The 18,610-nt window shown below is 44.3% G+C and overlaps 1 protein-coding gene across 2 annotated transcripts in view; it reads right to left on the bottom strand.

Annotated features, from left to right (window-relative positions):
* Positions 1 to 18,610, bottom strand: part of UPF1 (UPF1 RNA helicase and ATPase) — a 48,748-nt gene that overhangs the window by 13,705 nt on the left and 16,433 nt on the right. Inside the window, exons 7-19 of one of the 2 annotated variants that reach the window (XM_060785091.2) lie at positions 18,520 to 18,604; positions 18,332 to 18,430; positions 17,817 to 17,934; positions 17,569 to 17,728; positions 17,358 to 17,476; positions 13,814 to 13,978; positions 10,705 to 10,819; positions 10,310 to 10,453; positions 9,233 to 9,446; positions 4,267 to 4,384; positions 3,752 to 3,908; positions 1,376 to 1,518; positions 923 to 1,097 (exon numbers count right to left, since the gene is read on the bottom strand). In XM_060785091.2, the coding sequence (XP_060641074.1) occupies positions 923 to 1,097; positions 1,376 to 1,518; positions 3,752 to 3,908; positions 4,267 to 4,384; positions 9,233 to 9,446; positions 10,310 to 10,453; positions 10,705 to 10,819; positions 13,814 to 13,978; positions 17,358 to 17,476; positions 17,569 to 17,728; positions 17,817 to 17,934; positions 18,332 to 18,430; positions 18,520 to 18,604 (1,812 nt within the window). The remainder of the gene's footprint in view (positions 1 to 922; positions 1,098 to 1,375; positions 1,519 to 3,751; positions 3,909 to 4,266; positions 4,385 to 9,232; positions 9,447 to 10,309; positions 10,454 to 10,704; positions 10,820 to 13,813; positions 13,979 to 17,357; positions 17,477 to 17,568; positions 17,729 to 17,816; positions 17,935 to 18,331; positions 18,431 to 18,519; positions 18,605 to 18,610) is intronic. The other variant, XM_060785092.2, reaches the window with a different exon arrangement.

Here is an 18,610-nt window from a genome sequence, read left to right as displayed (position 1 = left end):
CATTGATTTCTTCAAATAACCCAGGCAATGCCAGGTACCCAAGCTAGTGTTTGTGTATACATACATAGTTGTGTTTCTGTTGATGTGTTTAGACTGTGTTGTACCTCGACTCAAGCTATGCGTAGAGGCAGCTAACAAATAAAATTCATATTATTATTATTATTATTATTATTATTATTATTATTAATACTGTTACCTGTAACAGGGTGTAAGATGCACCCTAATTTTAGTACACAAAAAACCCCTGTAAGATATTTCTGATTATAAGCTGTACTCTATTTTAGAGATGTTTATCTAGGGAAGAAAAGCGAGTCTTAGAACTGAAGAAATACATTATTATTAATTTTACTATTATTATTATTATTATTATTATTATTATTATTATTATTAATAATAATAATAATAATAATAGTACCACCACAGCCACCAGCAGCTTTTGGAAAGAGTCTCCTAGTAAAGGTTTCCCCTTGACATTAAGTTTAATCGTGTCCGACTGTGGGGGGTGGTGCTCATCTCAATTTCTAAGGCGAAGAGCTGGCGTTGTCAATAGACACCTCCAAGGTCATGTGGCCAGCATGACTACATGGAGAGCCGTTACCTTCCCGCTGAATCTACTAATATTTGCATATTTTCGAACTGCTAGGTTGGCAGAAGCTGGGTCTAACAGCGGGCGCTCACCCCGCTCTCCAGATCTGAACCGGTGACCTTTCGGTCAGCAAGTTCAGCAGATCAGTGGTTTAACTCGCCGCACCTATACAGCAGTAAATATTCCTGGCAAAGGCAGGAATAAAGTGACTTGATGTCTTCTCTCAGTCATTGTGGCTCAGTGTTCCCATAACTGTGGTTGAGCCCTGGATGGCTCTCAGAGTCCCCAAATGCCAAATGGATGCCAAGCGGAGGGTACTCCAGTCCTGATCCTTACCGGGTTGATGGTATTGACCAGTTTCCGGGGCTTGCTGAACTGCATGAGGCTCTCGCGTAGGTTGTTCAGGGGGCCTTCCACCAGCACCTTTTGCTCCTTGTAGTAGTTGAGCAGGTGGTTCCAGAGGGGCTGCTTGGATAGGGCCTTGGGGTTCCCCACAATGATGACACCATACCTGGAGAGGAGAAGGAGGCAGGGTTTGGTTCCACAGTTGTATAAGGAGAGCATCATCATCAGATTCATGAATGCTCTGATCCACCAAGCTGAACCGCAAAACATGGAAAGCTGACTGTACGGAGAACCATCTTCCAAGGCTGAAGGGTTCATTTTTGGACCTGGATTTTGGCATGAAGAAGTCTGAACTTTCAACAGCCAGCCAGAGCTAGAAATGCAGTGTTCCTGTTTCTAAATAACACAAGGCGAAGGGGAGTGAAAGGCGGGGACAGGGCCTACCTCGCTCGGGTCAGAGCCACGTTGAGGCGCCGGGGGTCATTCAGAAAACCGATGCCTTGGTGCTCATTGGCCCTGACGCAGGAGAGAATGATGAAGTCCTTCTCACGCCCTTGGAAAGCATCCACGCTGGCAATTTCCACTTCCTGGGAAGAAAAGGGGAAAGGCATCCTGATCTTCAGAATCAACGGACCAAATAGTAAATATTGCAGACCTCGCTGGGTCCTAATTAAAACTGTATCACTAACAGATATGAAATGGTTTCCAGTTTTTAGATGGCATCCAGGAAGCGAGGGACAAAGTAAAGCATGCCACTTTGAACAATTCTACCAACAAGTTGAAAAAGGATAGGTTTGAGGTACAGCAAAGTACAAAGACTCCTCAACATGTTCCCTGTCTAGGAAAGGAGCAGCCGGCTTCCCACCAACAAGGACAAGCCTTAAGGGAAGTTACTGTCAGAAATATTAAAAATTAACAGGTATAATTGATTACAAAAGTGTGAGTCAAGCACTGAAAGAGTTAGTAGGCCGAAGCCTGTTAGAGTCAGTGGACTAAAACTAGTGTCATCCTGGGGAGTGTGAGGTAAATCTCAATATGAGAGAAGCCTCGTGTGAGCAAGCTCCAGTGTGAGCTTTACTGTGTATTTGTTTATTTGTGTATGGAAACCTTGCTGTTGTAAATAGTGCAACCATATTGTTTTACTACAAAGAAAATCCTCCTATGGAAGAGATAAGATTGCTCTGTCTGTTTTTGTTCTTTTTATCACTTTGGGCTACTGGTGCTGAGTTGCACTGCTGCTGGGTTACTCTGCTGGCCTAACAGTTATTTCTCTGTCACAAACCGGATTATTTTTTATTACCTTCCTTCTGGTGTCAAACCTGTGGCCCTCCAGGTGTTTGGGACTTCAGCTTCCAGAATTCCTGGCCATTGGGCAAGCTAGCAATAGGGGCTTCTGGGAGATGGAGGCCCAAAAGTTTGGCACCTTTGTTCTATTGCTTTGTGTCCCAAGTCCTTACATGGTCAAAAAGGGCCTGCATTGAGATGTCGAATCTGTGGTCCTTTTCTGGTCCTCCAAAACACCTGGAGGACCAGAGGCTGGACAACACTGCTGTACACTATCATAGCTAAGAGGTCTCACCATTTTTCTTTTTGTCTCTATAGAGCCTGCTCCAAAGACTAAAATACTTTATACACACTTTCATAACATATGGCTTCCTCATCAGGCAAAAATCTTTGCCTGATGAGGAAGCCATATGTTATGAAAGTGTGTATAAAGTATTTTAGTTTTTGGAGCAGGCTCAATAAAGACATCACTGCTTGCAGAGTTGGCTTTTGGTTTTCAGTTATGTTCTTGTTGGGCAAGTGGGCTTATTAACAAAAGACCCTCCTCATAAATGTACAGCAGAGTAACTTACTAGCAGCAGTGTGACCCAGCACCAGTAGGCCAAAGCGATAAAAGGAATAAACATTTATTTATTTATTTAATTATTTATTATTATTATTTCTTGCATTTATTTAAAACTTTTATATCCCGATCATCTCTACCTCCGTAGAGGGACTCAGACTGGCTCACAGCAAGGATTCAATGCTAATAATACAGTCTAAAAAATCATACAACAACAAAAGATTAAAATACATATAGAATAAAAAACATATAAGCCAAATCGCCAAGATAAAATCATGTCCAACTCTCAGTCCACATATGTGGTCGATAACTTTGGTCTGTAGCCAGTCTCAGCCATTATTCTGGGAATGCTTTGTTCCATAGCCAGGATTTCACTAGCTTCCTGAAGGTCAGGAGGGAGGGGGCAGATCTGATGCAGTTTCGCCAAATGTGACCCCCCCCCCCCCAAGGCCCCCTATGAGACCCGAGCTGATCAGTGGCGAGGATAAGACTTGAGGGAAGATCTGGATGGGGAGATTTAACTCGGATTAAGATTTCCTCTCCGGGCCGCTGGGAAGGCTCACTGTTACCTCACCACCATCATACCGGAAATCCCCTTCCACACACCCCAATGTTATCTCTTCCATAGGAGGCTTTTCTTTGTGATAAAACAATATCGTTACACTATTTACAAGAAATAGGTTTCCATAACACAAATAAACAAATATATATTAGCTTTACACACCTTCACACTTGAGCTTTCTCACACGAGGCTTCTCTCACACAGAGGTATACCTCACACTCCTCAGGATTTAGCTTTGGCCCACCAACTCTAATAGGCTTCTGCCTACTATCTCTTTCAGTGCTTGACTCACACTTTCGTTATGAAAAATACCCAAGTAATTTTTAATATTTCTGACATAATTTACATGACACTGCTGTCCATAGGGAACTCTCAGGCAAACCTGTCATGCAGAGGGGGAGGCAGTCTGTACCTGATAGAGCTTGGTGTGCAAGGAACCGCTGAATTGCATGTACTGCACCAGGTAGGAGCGCTGCCCTTCATACGGCGTGATGATCCCAATCTGGTCCGGCTTCGCCCCAGCCTTCAGCAACTTGGTGGTAATCTTCTCCACATTTGCAGCCTCCGTTCTGGATGGCAAGACAGGTGGCGAGAGATTATTATTATTCCCTAATTAATATGGCTTCTAGGATTCAATTTGGCAGAATGGGAGCAGTATAGAAGGGGAGATAAATACGAGAGGGATGGATACTACCCCCTGCTAACTGCATTTTGGGGAGTTACTCAGGCTGCATACAGACTAGAATTAGAAACCATTGCTACCCTTTTTCTTTAGAAACTACCATGGCATGACAGCCGAGCAGGATGAATTGAACACACCTTTATGTTACTAAGGAAGGCAAGGAGGGAGAAATGTGAGGGCCCTAGCAAGAAAATCAACTGCAGAGGTTCAGCAGGAGTGGCGCCTCCTTTGTCATACAGTTTTACCTGTTCAGGTACGAAGTCCCGGAACTTGCGATCTCCTCTTGCCCTTGGGTCACATAGAAGAACATGGGCTTGTCTGGCTGGGGCCACTGGAAGTCAAAGCCTTTCTTCACACGGTCCGCTGCAAGACACAAAACCAGTCGGTCAGGGCAAGCTACCCTTTGCGAAGAGCTTTCCTTCCCGCCACTCTCCTTCCTTTCAGGAGAAGCGGCCCTCAAGCACAGTGTCCCAAAATGGAACAAACAGAGACTAAGCATGAAGGTTCATCCTCACCAAGGAGAGAAAGAGGGTGGCCAGGAATGAGCCCACTCCTCCCGACACTAAAACAATGTGATGTGTTGTTCATTCGTTCAGTCGTCTCCGACTCTTCGTGACCTCATGGACCAGCCCACGCCAGAGCTCCCTGTCGGCCGTCACCACCCCCAGCTCCTTCAAGGTCAGTCCAGTCACTTCAAGGATGCCATCCATCCATCTTGCCCTTGGTCGGCCCCTCTTCCTTTTACCTTCCACCTTCCCCAGCATAATTGTCTTCTCCAGGCTTTGCTGTCTCCTCATGATGTGGCCAAAGTACTTCAACTTTGTCTCTAGTATCCTTCCCTCCAATGAGCAGTCAGGCTTTATTTCCTGGAGGATGGACTGGTTGGATCTTCTCGCAGTCCAAGGCACTCTCAGCACTTTCCTCCAGCACCACAGCTCAAAAGCATCGATCTTCCTTCGCTCAGCCTTTCCTAAGGTCCAGCTCTCACATCCGTAGGTTACTACAGGGAAGACCATGGCTTGGACTAGGCGGATCTTTGTTGCCAGTGTGATGTCTCTCTACTCTTTACGATTTTATCGAGACTGGACATTGCTCTCCTCCCAAGAAGTAAGTGTCTTCTGATTTCCTGGCCACAGTCTGCATCTGCAGTAATCTTTGCACCTAGAAATACAAAGTCTGTCACGGCCTCCACATTTTCTCCCTCTATTTTCCAGTTGTCAATCATTCTTGTTGCCATAATCTTGGTTTTTTTGACATTTAGCTGCAACCCGGCTTTTGCGCTTTCTTCTTTCACCTTGATTAGAAGGCTCCTCAGCTCCTCCTCACTTTTGGCCATCAGAGTGGTGTCATCTGCATATCTGAGGTTGTTAATATTTCTTCCAGAAATTTTCACCCCAGCTTTGCATTCATCAAGCCCCGCACATCGCATGATGTGTTCTGCATACAAGTTAAAAAGGTTGGGTGAGAGGATGCAGCCTTGCCGTACGCCTTTCCCAGTCTTGAACCAGTCTGTTGTTCTGTGGTCAGTTCTTACTGTTGCTACTTGGTCCTTGTACAGATTCCTCAGGAGAGAGACAAGGTGGCTTGGTATGCCCATCCCACCAAGAACTTGCCACAATTTATTATGATCCACACAGTCAAAGGCTTTAGAATAGTCAATGAAGCAGAAATAGATGTTTTTCTGAAACTCCCTGCCTTTCTCCATTATCCAGCGGATATTGGCAATCTGGTCTCTTGTTCCTCTGCCTTTTCTAAACCCAGCTTGAACATCTGGCAACTCTCGCTCCATGTATTGCTGGAGTCTTCCTTGCAGGATCTTGAGCATTACCTTACTGGCATGAGAAATGAGGGCTACTGTACGGAAGTTTGAGCAGTCTTTCGCATTTCCCTTTTTTGGTATGGGGATATAAGTTGATTTTTTCCAGTCTGATGGCCATTCTTGTGTTTTCCATATTTGCTGGCATATGGCATGCATCACTTTGACAGCATCATCTTTTAAGATTTTAAACAGTTCAGCTGGGATCCCGTCGTCTCCTGCTGCCTTGTTGTTAGCAATGCTTCTTAAGGCCCATTCAACCTCACTCCTCAGGATGTCTGGTTCTAATTCATTCACCACACCGTCAAAACTATCCTCAATATTATTATCCTTCCTATACAGATCTTCTGTATAGTCTCGCCACCTTCTCTTGATCGCTTCAGCTTCTGTTAGGTCCCTGCCATCTTTGTTTCTTATCATACCCATTTTTGCCTGAAATTTACCTCCAATGTTTCTAATTTTCTGGAAGAGGTCTCGTGTCCTTCCTATTCTGTTGTCTTCTTCCACTTCCATGCATTGCTTATTTAAAAATAGTTCCTTATCTCTTCTGGCTAACCTCTGGAATTGCGCCTTTAACTGGGCATATCTCCCCTTATCACTGTTTCCTTTTGCTTTCCTCCTTTCTAGGGCTACTTCCAGTGTCTCAGCAGACAACCATTTTGCCTTCTTGGTTTTCTTTTTCTTTGGGACGTACTTTGTTGCCGCCTCCTGAACAATGTCGCGGACTTCTGACCACAGTTCTTCTGGGACTCTGTTTACTAAATCTAGTCCTTCAAATCTGTTCTTCACTTCCACTGTATATTCGCTAGGAATGTTAGTGAGATCATATCTAACTGGTCTGTGTATTTTCCCTGATCTCTTTAGTTTTATTCTAAACTGAGCAATAAGAAGTTCGTGATCTGAGCTACAGTCAGCCCCAGGTCTTGTTTTCACCAACAGGATGGATGTCTGCCACCTTTGGCTGCAAAGGATGTAGTCAATCTGATTTCGGTGCTGACCATCTGGTGAGATCCATGTATAAAGCCGTCTTTGAGGTTGTTGGAAGAGAGTGTTTGTTATACACAGCGAGTTTTCCTGACAAAATTCTATCAGCCTGCGTCCCGCTTCATTTTGTTCTCCCAGACCATGCTTGCCTGTGATCCCAGTTGTCATTTCACTTCCCACCTTGGCATTCCAGTCTCCTGTAATGAAAATAATGTCTCTAAATGTGATGTAAATTTAAAAAAAAAATCTGTTCCTGCTCTGAAAATGTTATTTCCTGTTTAATTGTGCAGTCCCTACTTTGAAAGGACCTGATCTACTCCAGAAACTTTGTATCTGTAACTGCCACAAACTAGGTTGAACTGGTTGAGACTCAATGAGAAAAACTAGAGCAACATGTGCTGCAGGGTGATGCAAAAAACCCAGAAACAAAATTTGTGTTACATAGTGCTATCTATCTATTGATGTTAGGCCAACAGACAACAATAACAATACAACATAAGCATAAGACTTTCAAACAGTCGAAAACCAACTTATGAATGATCTCTCCAGCTACTTCAAAGATAACCACATGAAGCCGAACCACCTGAAGCCGAACCACCTGAAGCCGAACCCTGCCAAGACACAAGTGTGTGCTTTCCACCTATGTTACCTGGGAAGGCCAAGAGCTTGAACACTGTTCTCACCCTAAATATCTTGGCATCACCTTAGATCAAAAAGTACAATTTAGGAAACGCCATGTGAACACCAAGCACAAAGTAGCACGCAATAACATCCTGCAGAAACTTACCAATAGCGTATTGGATGCAGACACAACATAAGAATATCAGCCCTGGCCTTTTCTCACTCAACTGCTGAGTATGCCTGCCCTGTTTGGCACAAGTCTGCCCACGTGAAGAAGGTGAACAGAGCACTGAATGAAACATGCAGAATAATCATAGGATGTCTCAAACCTACACCTGCTGATAGACTTTACAAGCTAGCTGGCATTGCTGCCCCCCACCCCCCAATTGTGCGATGGGAAGTTGCTGCTAATTGTGAGAGAAATAAGGTTGAATACTCTGAGTCGCCCACTGCAAGGCTATCAGCCTTCTTCCAGTAGACTTAAATTCAGAAGAACCACCACGCCTCTTAATGCCCCCCCCCCCCCCCCCCCGGAAACAGTAAGAGCATCCCTCTGGACAGCTAAACCAGGCAATCCCAACTGGATGCCCACCACCACCACCACCACGAGGATCTGCCACCAAGGGCAAAGCAACAATGGGCAACTTGGAAGTCCCCAAACAGACTCAGAAGTGGAGTGGGCAGATCAAAAGGCAACCTGGCAAAATAGCCCTACCTGGAACAATGGTTCTCAACCTGTGGGTCCCCAGGTATTTTGGCCTACAACTCTCAGAAATCCCAGCCAGTTTACCAGCTGTTAGGATTTCTGGGAGTTGAAGGCCAAAACATCTGGGGACCCACAGGTTGAGAACCACTGACCTAAAAGAATCCTCCACCTTGTGCGACTGTGGAGCAGAACAAACAACTCCGCACTTGTACATTTGTCCACAATGCCCTGCCTCATGCACAGAGGAAGAACTGTTTAAAGCTACAAACAAGGCGGTCACTGTTGCCCATTTTTGGTCTAAAACTATTTAGCTGCTCGTGCTCTCTTTACTTTATCAGTTTTGAACTTATGTATTTATGCAATGCTTTTGACACGAAATAAATAAACTCTATCTATGTACATCTATCTATCTATATATCTATCTATATAGTTTAATCAACTTTTTCCATGTTTTTATGACAGAACCAATTAGGAAATTACATTAATAACCTGGGAACAAAAATTGTGTTAGAAAGTGCTACTGATCTATTTATCTATGTATCTACCTATCTATATCAATCAATCAATCAATTTAGTTCAACAAACCTTTTCCATATTGGGTTGTTGTAGGTTTTTCTATATGGCCATGTTCTGGAGGCAATTTTTCTCCTGACGTTTTGCCTGCATCTATGGCAAGCATCCTCAGAGGTAGTGAGGTCTGTTGGAAGACAGACCTCACTACCTCTGAGGATGCTTGCCATAGATGCAGGCAAAACATCAGGAGAAAAATTGCCTCCAGAACATGGCCATATAGCCCGGAAAAACCTAAAACAACCCAGTGATTCCGGCCATGAAAGCCTTCGACAATACCTTTCCATATTTTTATGATAGAAACAATTAGAGAATGACATTTGTAACCCAGAAGAAAAATCGTGTTACAGTGTGATAACTCATTTTAACCGATACTTTGCTTTGGCCAGGTTTCTAGGTCCGCTGCTCAGGTCCAATCAGGACCTCTCCTCCAGATTGCAAATGCTGAAAAGGTCCTGAATCCAAAGAGAGTGGCTCTTGAGATGAGCGAAGCCATGCTCCCTTCTAGTCTTACCTGCCGTGACACCATTCTGCAGGGATCCCTCGTAGAAGATGTTCGACGGGAAGGCGCTCAGGGCCGGGTGCATGCGGTACTGGACCTGGAGGCGGATGGGTCGGATGCCCAGCACCACCAGCCGCTCAAAAAGGGACTGCGACAGGCCAGCTTTGGCCGCCTTCTTGCACATCACCACCGGGCCAAGCTGGCAGTGGTCGCCCACGAGGATCAGCTATGAAGAAAAGGAGTCAGATATCAGCAGAGGAGGACCAGCTTCACAAAGACAGATATACAAATAATGTAGCTCAACCCAGGTCAAGTCCCCCTCTCACTATGGGAAAACTCAAGGCCTTTGATTCTTGAGTTGAAAGCAACTCTCAGAGTAGAATTCTAGCTCAAGCTGGACATTTATGCTGTCTTTGCTGGGGATCCCATCAACCCCCAACAGTCGTGTCTTTTGCAAGCTACGTCTCTTGGGCTGAACATGCCATTCCTCTGAAGTCCTTCTTTCACTCTTCTCTACAGCCTCATGGAAAATGTTTAGGACTTGCTATGTTTTGGGATTATAATGCTGTGCTCTCCTATTATATTCATACTGTAAATGCCATAATGAAATAACAAATAATAGACATTTCACATAGCTATGTGCTTGTAGCCTTAGAGTCAATGGAATTAGGAGTTAGATTATGATCAGCTACCACTGACAATTGGTTGGAGACCGTGGCATTTCTTTCGCTGCCTGTGCCCCTTGTGGCTTGTTGTGGAAACAAGGATTAGGGATAAAGCTTCAGTGAAAACACTTCCCTCCCATGATAATAATTCTTCCGGGAGTGGATTTCCCTCCCAAGGGACAGATTCTTCTTACTTTCTATTGTCTCACCCCCATTCTTAACAATGATATTTGTAACTCAGGGACTGCCTGTACTGTGTCTTCAATTAAGTTCTCCCATTGTCAAATTGGAGTTATTACGGAGACACATTAAGGTCTGCAGCTGACCTAGGCTCAGAAAGGCAAACATAACAGAAAATGCAGCGGCTTCAAAACCTCTTGGGTCCTCAAAAGATGGCCCTACCCGAGCAGGGTGGGTGTCCTACCTGCTTTGCCCCCAGGACCACCGGCACCATGCACTCAGGCTCTGTGGCTTGGGTGCTCTCGTCAATCAGGATGGAGCGGAACTGCATCTTGGCCAGCCGTGGGTCGCCAGCTCCCACGCAGGTGCAGCAAATGACGTCCGCATTCTGTGGGCAGGACACAACGTCAGAAGCAGGCCCAGACATGTGAACCCTCCTTTTCCACCCTGACTCATTAAAAGACCCCCAGAAGGCTACGGATGTATATCACACGGCTTCGTCTACCCCCAGAGGTTTGTGAGAAGATGAGAGCATTCTAGAATAGGACCAGAATGGGACTTGAGCACCTCTCTTGTACCACATTTGGCAACTCATTTGGCCCAACCCTGTGTGAGACAAGAGTGAAAAGGCACATGTACCATGAGCAATTCCCGCTCGGCTGTCCTTTTCAGGGCCCGGTAGCGCTTCTCGTCGGCAGAGGACAGCTCCCCAGTCTCATCTTTCAGCTGCTGCAACTTTTGGAGCTCAGGCATACTGCAAAACCAACACACCAAGAAAACCCATGAATGGCCATACCATACTTTTAACTGCCCAGGAGTACTCTGTAAAGAAGCCATATCTGAAAAAATTGGCTGTCTGCAAGGACGTTTCCCAAGGGACGCCTGGATGTTTTACCATCCCATGGGAGGCTTCTCTCATGTCCCCACATGAGAAGTTGGAGCTGACAGACAGGAGTTCGCCCCTCTCCCTGGATTCAAGCTGCCAACCTTTCGGTCAGCAGTCCTGCCAGAACAAGGGTTTAACCCATTGCGCCAGTGCTATGGAATGATAGGAGTTGCACTTTAGTGAGGTACCTGTCCTTTTTGGCAGAGAAGGCTAAAGGCCTTGTGAAACTACAGCTCCCATGATTCCATAGTATTGAGCCATGGTAGTTCAAGGGATGTCAAACTGCATTAATTTGACAGTGTAGATGCACCCTGAGACACTGAAGATAGTTCCTGAGAACTCTGATATTTGCCTCTTTTCTTTGGACATCTAAACTGTATTTATATAACACTCAGCTGAAGTTTGAAGCTACTGCAATAGAGACTGAAGGAAAATATAAGCAGGGGGCAGAATTGTTATTTAAAGGGCCATGTCCTTATCCCACTTCTCCATATAGCTGTATCCCTGGATTAGATGAAAAGGATACATTCCTCTCAGACTTTTCACAACATTCAGCATTTTCTTCCACAAACAAAACAATCAACAGGTGTCTTTAGTTTGTGGAGGCTTTGTAACCTGTGGTTTGGCCAATTTGTTTCCTATTATGGACCTCCTCTTCCATGGTATGCCCTGTCTAGAGGCCAGAGCAGTGACAGGGAAACTGCAGATTATTTTGAACTTCAACTCCAAAAACATGGCCATGAGATTTGTGGAACTGGCAGTGCAAAGTACCCGGAACGCCAAAATCTCCCTGAAAAAACAAAGGCTTCAACCTTTTCTAGTATTCGAGATCTTGACCAGGAGGTGTTTACGGATAACAGGCTCCTTGGCTAGGAAATGGAACAAGAGCACTCCCCATGGCTTTCTGGAAGCATTGCCTCCAGAAAGCCGGTGATCAAAGTTCTGTGTACTTCTATGTTATTGTTATTCCACTGTATTAAAGACATTCCATGTTTGCTTATCTGTGTATATTGTAATCCGCTCTGAGTCCCCTCAGGGAGATAGAGCGGAATATAAATAGTTGATGTTGTTATTATTATTATTGCAAAGCAAACCGACAAATACATACACACGAAGAAAACCCGTTAGCAGCCATACAATACTTTCACTGCTCAGAAATCCTCTGTAAAGAAGCCATATCCTGATTCTAAATGAGTTAAACGACAGCAATAAATACCACATTTCTCACATTATAAGACAAACTCTAATTTCAGTACTAACAAAAATACGTAAAATCCACTCTCGATACTATGATGCAAAGTGTGTCTTAGAATTGAAATAATAATAATAATACTATAGCAACAATAATAACTTGGGTATCCAGGGATCAGGAAGACCTACTTTAGCACCCAAAACTGAGATCAAAAGAGACATCTATACACATAATAAAAGTAAAAATATGTATGTGTGTGTGGCTGGGGTGTCCACTTCCAAGGAAAGCTTCTGCCTCCACAAACAGCTGTAGCTCCCACTCCTCAGGAAATACCAATGGTCCTCCCTCCAATGACTTTGCAGGTTTTAGTGAGCACTGAGAACATGTCCAAGAGCCCTGCCAATATCCTCCACAAACACCATACTGTCCACCACCCAAGGGAAGGCTTTAATACAGGGACATTTCATCCGAGATTTTGTGTTTCCTGCACCATAGACATTCCAGTGTTTCTGACTCTATCAATTGGTGTGGAATTTGCATGACCCCACCCACTGCCTCTCCCTTAACACTTTCCTATTCTTTTATATGGCACACAGAAGAGGAAATGATCAGCAACTGAACATAGTAGAGAGGTTTTGGGATAATTCACCATGAGTTATAGGAGCTGTAGGTACTGGGATGTATAGTTCATCCGCAATCGAAGAGCACTCTGAACTCCACCAATGATGGACCTGAAACTGACTTGGCACACAGAACCCCCATGAACAACAAAACATACTGGAGGTCTCTGGAGGGATTTACAGGAGTTGTTGTTCACCTAAATCCAGAGTGCACTATGAACCCAAACAATGATGGGCCTGGACCAAACTTGGCACACAGAACCCCCGTGATTAACTCAACCTACTGCAGGGGTTTGAGGGGACTGACTCACCATAGTGGGAGTTGTAGTTTACCCTACAGCCAGAGAGCACACCGAACCCCACCCATGATTAATCTAGATCAAACTTGCCCAGTATAACAAACTTTAAGTACCGATGGAGTTCCTCGGAGTTGACCTGACATGATGTGAGTTGTAGTTCACCCACAACCTTATGCATTTTGTAAAATTAAAAATCGACTTCTTCTAATTACCTGAGCAAAGCTGGGTACCCAAGCTAGTTAATAATAACAACAATACTCACAATAAAAATAGCAATAATAATATCTTGGGGTCTCCCATTCAGGTAACAGGAAGACCTAGTTTAGAACCCAAAACCAAGATCAAAAGAGACATCACAACAGAACAACAACTTGCAGGGATCATTCAGGGAAGACCAAGGTTAGCACCCAAGGTTAGCACCCAAACCAAGGTTAGCACCCAAAAACGTGGATCAAAAAAGACAATAATAACAATAATTAAATGGTGTCTCATGCAAAGAGAGCACTTTGAATCAGTCTTGTATTGAAACACTGTTCCCAGGGCAGTTCAGTAGCATATGGGGAAAATGTAGTGGGAGGAATAGTAGCCAAGGCCTCAGGAATCGAATGGAGTGAATAGCAGAGAATTCACAGAGGGAAGCAGACAGAGCAGAGGTATCAGACTTCTGGCCCTCCAATTCCCAGAATCCCTAACCAGCTTGTCCAATGGCTAGGAATTTGGGAAGGCATCCCAAACGACACGGCAGCCTCACCTATCCATATTCCTGATCTGGTTGTGCAGGGCCAGGAAGGAGACAGGCGAGTCGATGGCTTCGCGGCTCTTGGCGCAAAGGCGAACCACCTTCAGTCCCGTCTGGTGAATCTTCTCTGTCAGCTGGTCCACGGCGATGTTACTTGGAGCGCAGACGAGCACAGGCCTAGTGGAGGGGGATAAAAGAGAGAGCAAAGGGATTGGGTCTAGGCCCCAATTGGGATGCCCACTGCAAGTAGACCTGTTGTGGGTTCTGCAAGGATGAAATCAAACACCAAATTTCAAAGCCAAACAGAAACATCCTCAGAGTTAAGGGTTGCACCGAAATGACTGCAATGACATTAAAGCGGTTGGAAAAATACTCAAACCAGAGGAGAAAGGGAAACATGGGATGCTGCGGCCCAAACTTTGGGATCAAAAAGTTTGGGATGTTTCCGGGCCTCTCTGTAAAACTTTGACACATTTAGGCCTGGTTAATTTGGAGGGGGAAAAGGCTTTCCATAAACCCTTTGTCTGGCTCTTTGGTGGAATAAAAGTGCTACATAAAGGTATAAGTTGTCATGATGACAACTTTACAGGTTTGGATATTGAGAAAATTGGTCCCTCTCTTGGGCTCTGAGAATCAGAGTTGGAAGAAATTGGTTAATGAACACTGGAATGGAACAATGGATGACGAATCTGGAACATGTTTTTGATGATGAGACGACAGTGAATGGGTATTGTAGTAACTTTTTATTAATTGTGTAATGTGTTAGGTTGTTAACTGTTTCTATACTGTAGCACTGAATTTTTGCTGTTCGTATTTGTTGTGAACCGCTGTGAGTCGCCTTCGGGCTGAGAACAGCGGTATATAAGTAAGGTAAATAAATAAATAAATAAAATAAGAAACACCCAAGGGCAATCTAGTCCATTCAGTAAGTGGCAAGGCACCATTCAAATGAAATAAAATCCATCTTCCATTATCAACATCACCACTATCATCTAATCCAGTGGTTCCCAACCTGGGGTCCATGGACCACCAGTGGTCCTCAAGAATGAAAATATGGTCCGTGGCCTCACCATTACTACACCGTTGCCTCAAAACCACAGGGCAATGAGAGTTACTGGTCTTGTAAAACCCTCAACGAGGATGATGGGAGGGGAGAGGCTGACTACCCACAAAAGATTACTACAACCACATCGGCTCTAGATTATTAAATAAGGTTTTCTGTGAGCAAGCAGATGGCGACTACTGGATGGCATGTGCTCTGTATCAGAAACTAGAGCTGATGTGGTCTATCCAATGTAATTTTCTGAATCAGCACCACAAATTACCTAACCAAATCTAAAGTTGACCAAAAAAACTGATTTGGTCCTGGTAAAAAAATAGTTAAGAACTGATCTAATCTTTATGCATGCAGCATTCCCGGGACCTCCAAAAGCATAAGAAACCAAAGGAATGGAAGCTGAACATAAAGAAACAGATTACTAAATGAATACATTCAAAACTAATTGTTAACTCCCCACTCTTACTTATACAAACTACCCACCCAGGTACATCAACACCATTGAATGAATGCAGTCTGGTCCTGTTTTAACTGTGGAATCATTGGAATTGTAGTTCGGCAAAGTCTTTCCAGCCAAAGAGTGCCGGCACCCCTGGAAAGTACAACTCCAGGATTCCACGGCGGTAAAAGTGGTGTCAAGCTGCATCAGTTCTACAGTGTCGTTGCACCCTCAGACCTTTAGTTTTAGCCCATATTATCAAAAGCACAACAAAATTATGTTGACATAAAAGTGGCGAAACAGGAACCTTTCTACACATGTGGTGGGAATGTGACAACATACAACAATTTTTATCTATCTATACCAGGGATCCTCAAACTAAGGCCCAGGGACCAAATACGGCCCTCCAAGGTCATTTACCAGGTACTCGCTCAGGATCAACCTAAGTCTGAAACCACTTGAAAGCACACACAACAACAATCCTATCTCAGCAGTCAAAAGCAGGCCCACACTTCCCATTGAAATACGAATAAGCTTATATTTGTTACAATTGTTCTTCATTTTAATTATTGTATTGTTTTTAAGTGTTTTTTTGCACTACAAATAAGATATGTGCAGTGTGCATAGGAATTTATTCATATTGTTTTCAAATTATAATCTGGCCCTCCAACAGTTTGAGGGACTGTGACCTGGCCCTCTGTTTAAAAAGTTTGAGGACCCCTGATCTACACACATAATAAAAACGAAAATATGTATGTGTGTATGTGGTTGGGTGTCCATGTACACAGACAAGCTCCCACTTCCTCAAACAGCTATAGCTCTCATGACTCAGGAGACACCAAAGGCCCTCTCTCCAAAGACACTGCAGGTTATAGTGAGCGCCATGATGTCCAAGAGCCCTGCCAATGTCCTCCACAAACACCACACTGCCCACCACCCAAGTGAAAGATTTCATACTGGGACAATTTCATCCTAGATTTTATGTGTTTCCTCCACCAAAGACATCCCAGTGTTTCTCACTATCTCCATTGGTAAGGAATTTGTATGACCCCGCCCACTGTCTCTCCCTTAACTCTTTCCTATTATTTTCTAAGGAACAAAGCAAACAGAGGAATTTATCAGCAACTGAACATGCCAAATATGGCCAAATTTGAATACTGGTGGGTTTCGAGGGGAATTGGCCTGCCATGATTTGAGTTGTAGTTCACCCACAACCTTATTCATTTTGTACAATTTAAAAACTGGCTTTTTCAAATAACCCAAGAAACGCCAAGGACCCAAACTAGTAGGAAAATAAAGGGTGAGATGGACAGATATTATAAAATATATGATAAGGAGTGGCACAAGCAACAATTGCAATGGGATGGAAGAGTACAAAAAATTGAAATTAAAAAAATGGTACAAATATTTAGCTGATTATATGCTCCAGGATGATATCATTGAAAGAAAAATAATCTATACACTATGGGGAACCGGGTCTCAAATGGGAAAGTACTGATAGCCAAAGTGAAGGGAAAAAGAAAAGACAAGGAACTAAATCAGACCATCTCCATGATTCAACAAATAGAATTGAGTCACAACTGCTCCTGGAGGGGGGGGGGGGCAGAGGAAGAGGGATGGGTGCGAAATAATAATAATAATAATAATAATAATAATAATAATAAATAGGTATAAGTAGGAGACTGGGATGGAATGAAAAAGGAATAGAAAATGAGCTGTACCAGAAGAGTATGCAGTCTCTTTTACTTGCATTGGTTAATATTGTTTAATACTTCTGTAATATACTGGTGACAGTTGTACTCTACTTATACAATCTAATTTTTAAAAAATGGGGAAAATGCTATTAGTAGCCACCTATTAATTCCCAAGCCCAACTCTGGCCCCGTTCTCATCCTCACAAATTGTCAGATACCAAAGTTATTTAAATTCCATAAAATGGTTCTCAATAGTCCCCTTTCCTCCCCTCCTGCCGGCTCCATACCCCATCACCACTATTAGTGTATAGCATTTTGCAAAACAAAAAGAAAAAAGAAACTCATGGTGCCCAAGGCCCTCCTTACCCATTTCCTTGCCTCGCCAGGTGATAAACGATAGTGGCCGAGGTCACAGTCTTCCCAGTCCCAGGGGGCCCCTGGATGAGGCTCAAGGGTCGCTGCAAGACAGTCTTCACTGCATACACCTGAGGCAAAGACAAGAGCAAGTTCACACACTGTGCGCTGGTGGGGAAAAACAGGCTTCCATCACTCTCTGGGGCTGGGCAAGTGAGCTCACCTGAGAGTGGTTGAGGTCTGGCAGCCCTTGGGCAGTGAAGCGCTTGGGCAGCTGGCACTTGATGATGACATCCTCCACCTCATGGCCCAGGAGCTTGTGGTAGATGTAGCCAGAGACAGAGGTCTCATCCACCGCGAAGGTCTTCAGGGCGCTCTGCATCCTGGGAATGGGAAGGGGTTGGAAACGGCGTGAAACACCTGCCGCTGGGACCCTTGAGAGAGTCCAGTGACCAAAGGACTTCCCCTTACCTGTCAAAGGAGGTTGACTTCCACACAAAGTCCACCTGGAAGTTGTGGGTCACCTCCACGGGGGCCCCCACGCTGCTCCGCAGCTCAATGGCAATCTCGTCGCCGTAATCTTCGAAACCTAGTTAAGTAGTAATGTCTCTGGAGAAGGGGAAAATAAACTCGCACCACTTTTAAGAGCTCTGTTGACCTCAGTAGTAATAATCAATGATCATAGAATCATTCTCACAAAGCATTCAGCAAAAACATACCTTAAAATCTATTTCCACAAAAAATACACATATTAAAATACCCAGAACAAAGATTAAAAGACACAGGACATGACTCTAGAACTGACTGGACGGGCCTCTTGCCGGAAGAGAGAGTTCTTCTACCATCTCTTACATTTCACTTTCACTGCCAAAGTTCTTCCAGCAGGTCGTTCCAGAGTTTTAGGACAGCTTTGGAAGTTTATCTGAACCTACTAAGCGATGGACAGGTCAGCCCCGATCCTCCAACTTTCAAACCCCAAAGGATACTATCAGGAACTTTGATCACGTGGCCAATCCCTTTCCAGAGTGGGGCCAAGTCCCCCTTGTACCTCAGGCAGATCTCATCTCCCTGCATCAGACGCATATCTGCAGAGGAGACAGAGGCACATTCACATGTTTAGGACATTGGCAGAGCCGTTCCAAACAGTCTTGCAACCAAAATAATGAATTCTGACCTGAATCTGTCTTCGGCAAAGTGAAGTAGGCAATCCTCTTCTTGTTCAGACCCAAATCCCACCTCACAGTGATGTTGTCTTGGGTCTAAAA

This window comes from Anolis sagrei, chromosome X (genome assembly GCF_037176765.1).
Source record: "Anolis sagrei isolate rAnoSag1 chromosome X, rAnoSag1.mat, whole genome shotgun sequence".
Lineage (NCBI taxonomy): Eukaryota > Metazoa > Chordata > Lepidosauria > Squamata > Dactyloidae > Anolis > Anolis sagrei.
Note: the sequence above shows the minus strand (reverse complement) of the source record. Positions and strands in the feature narration are given on the sequence as shown.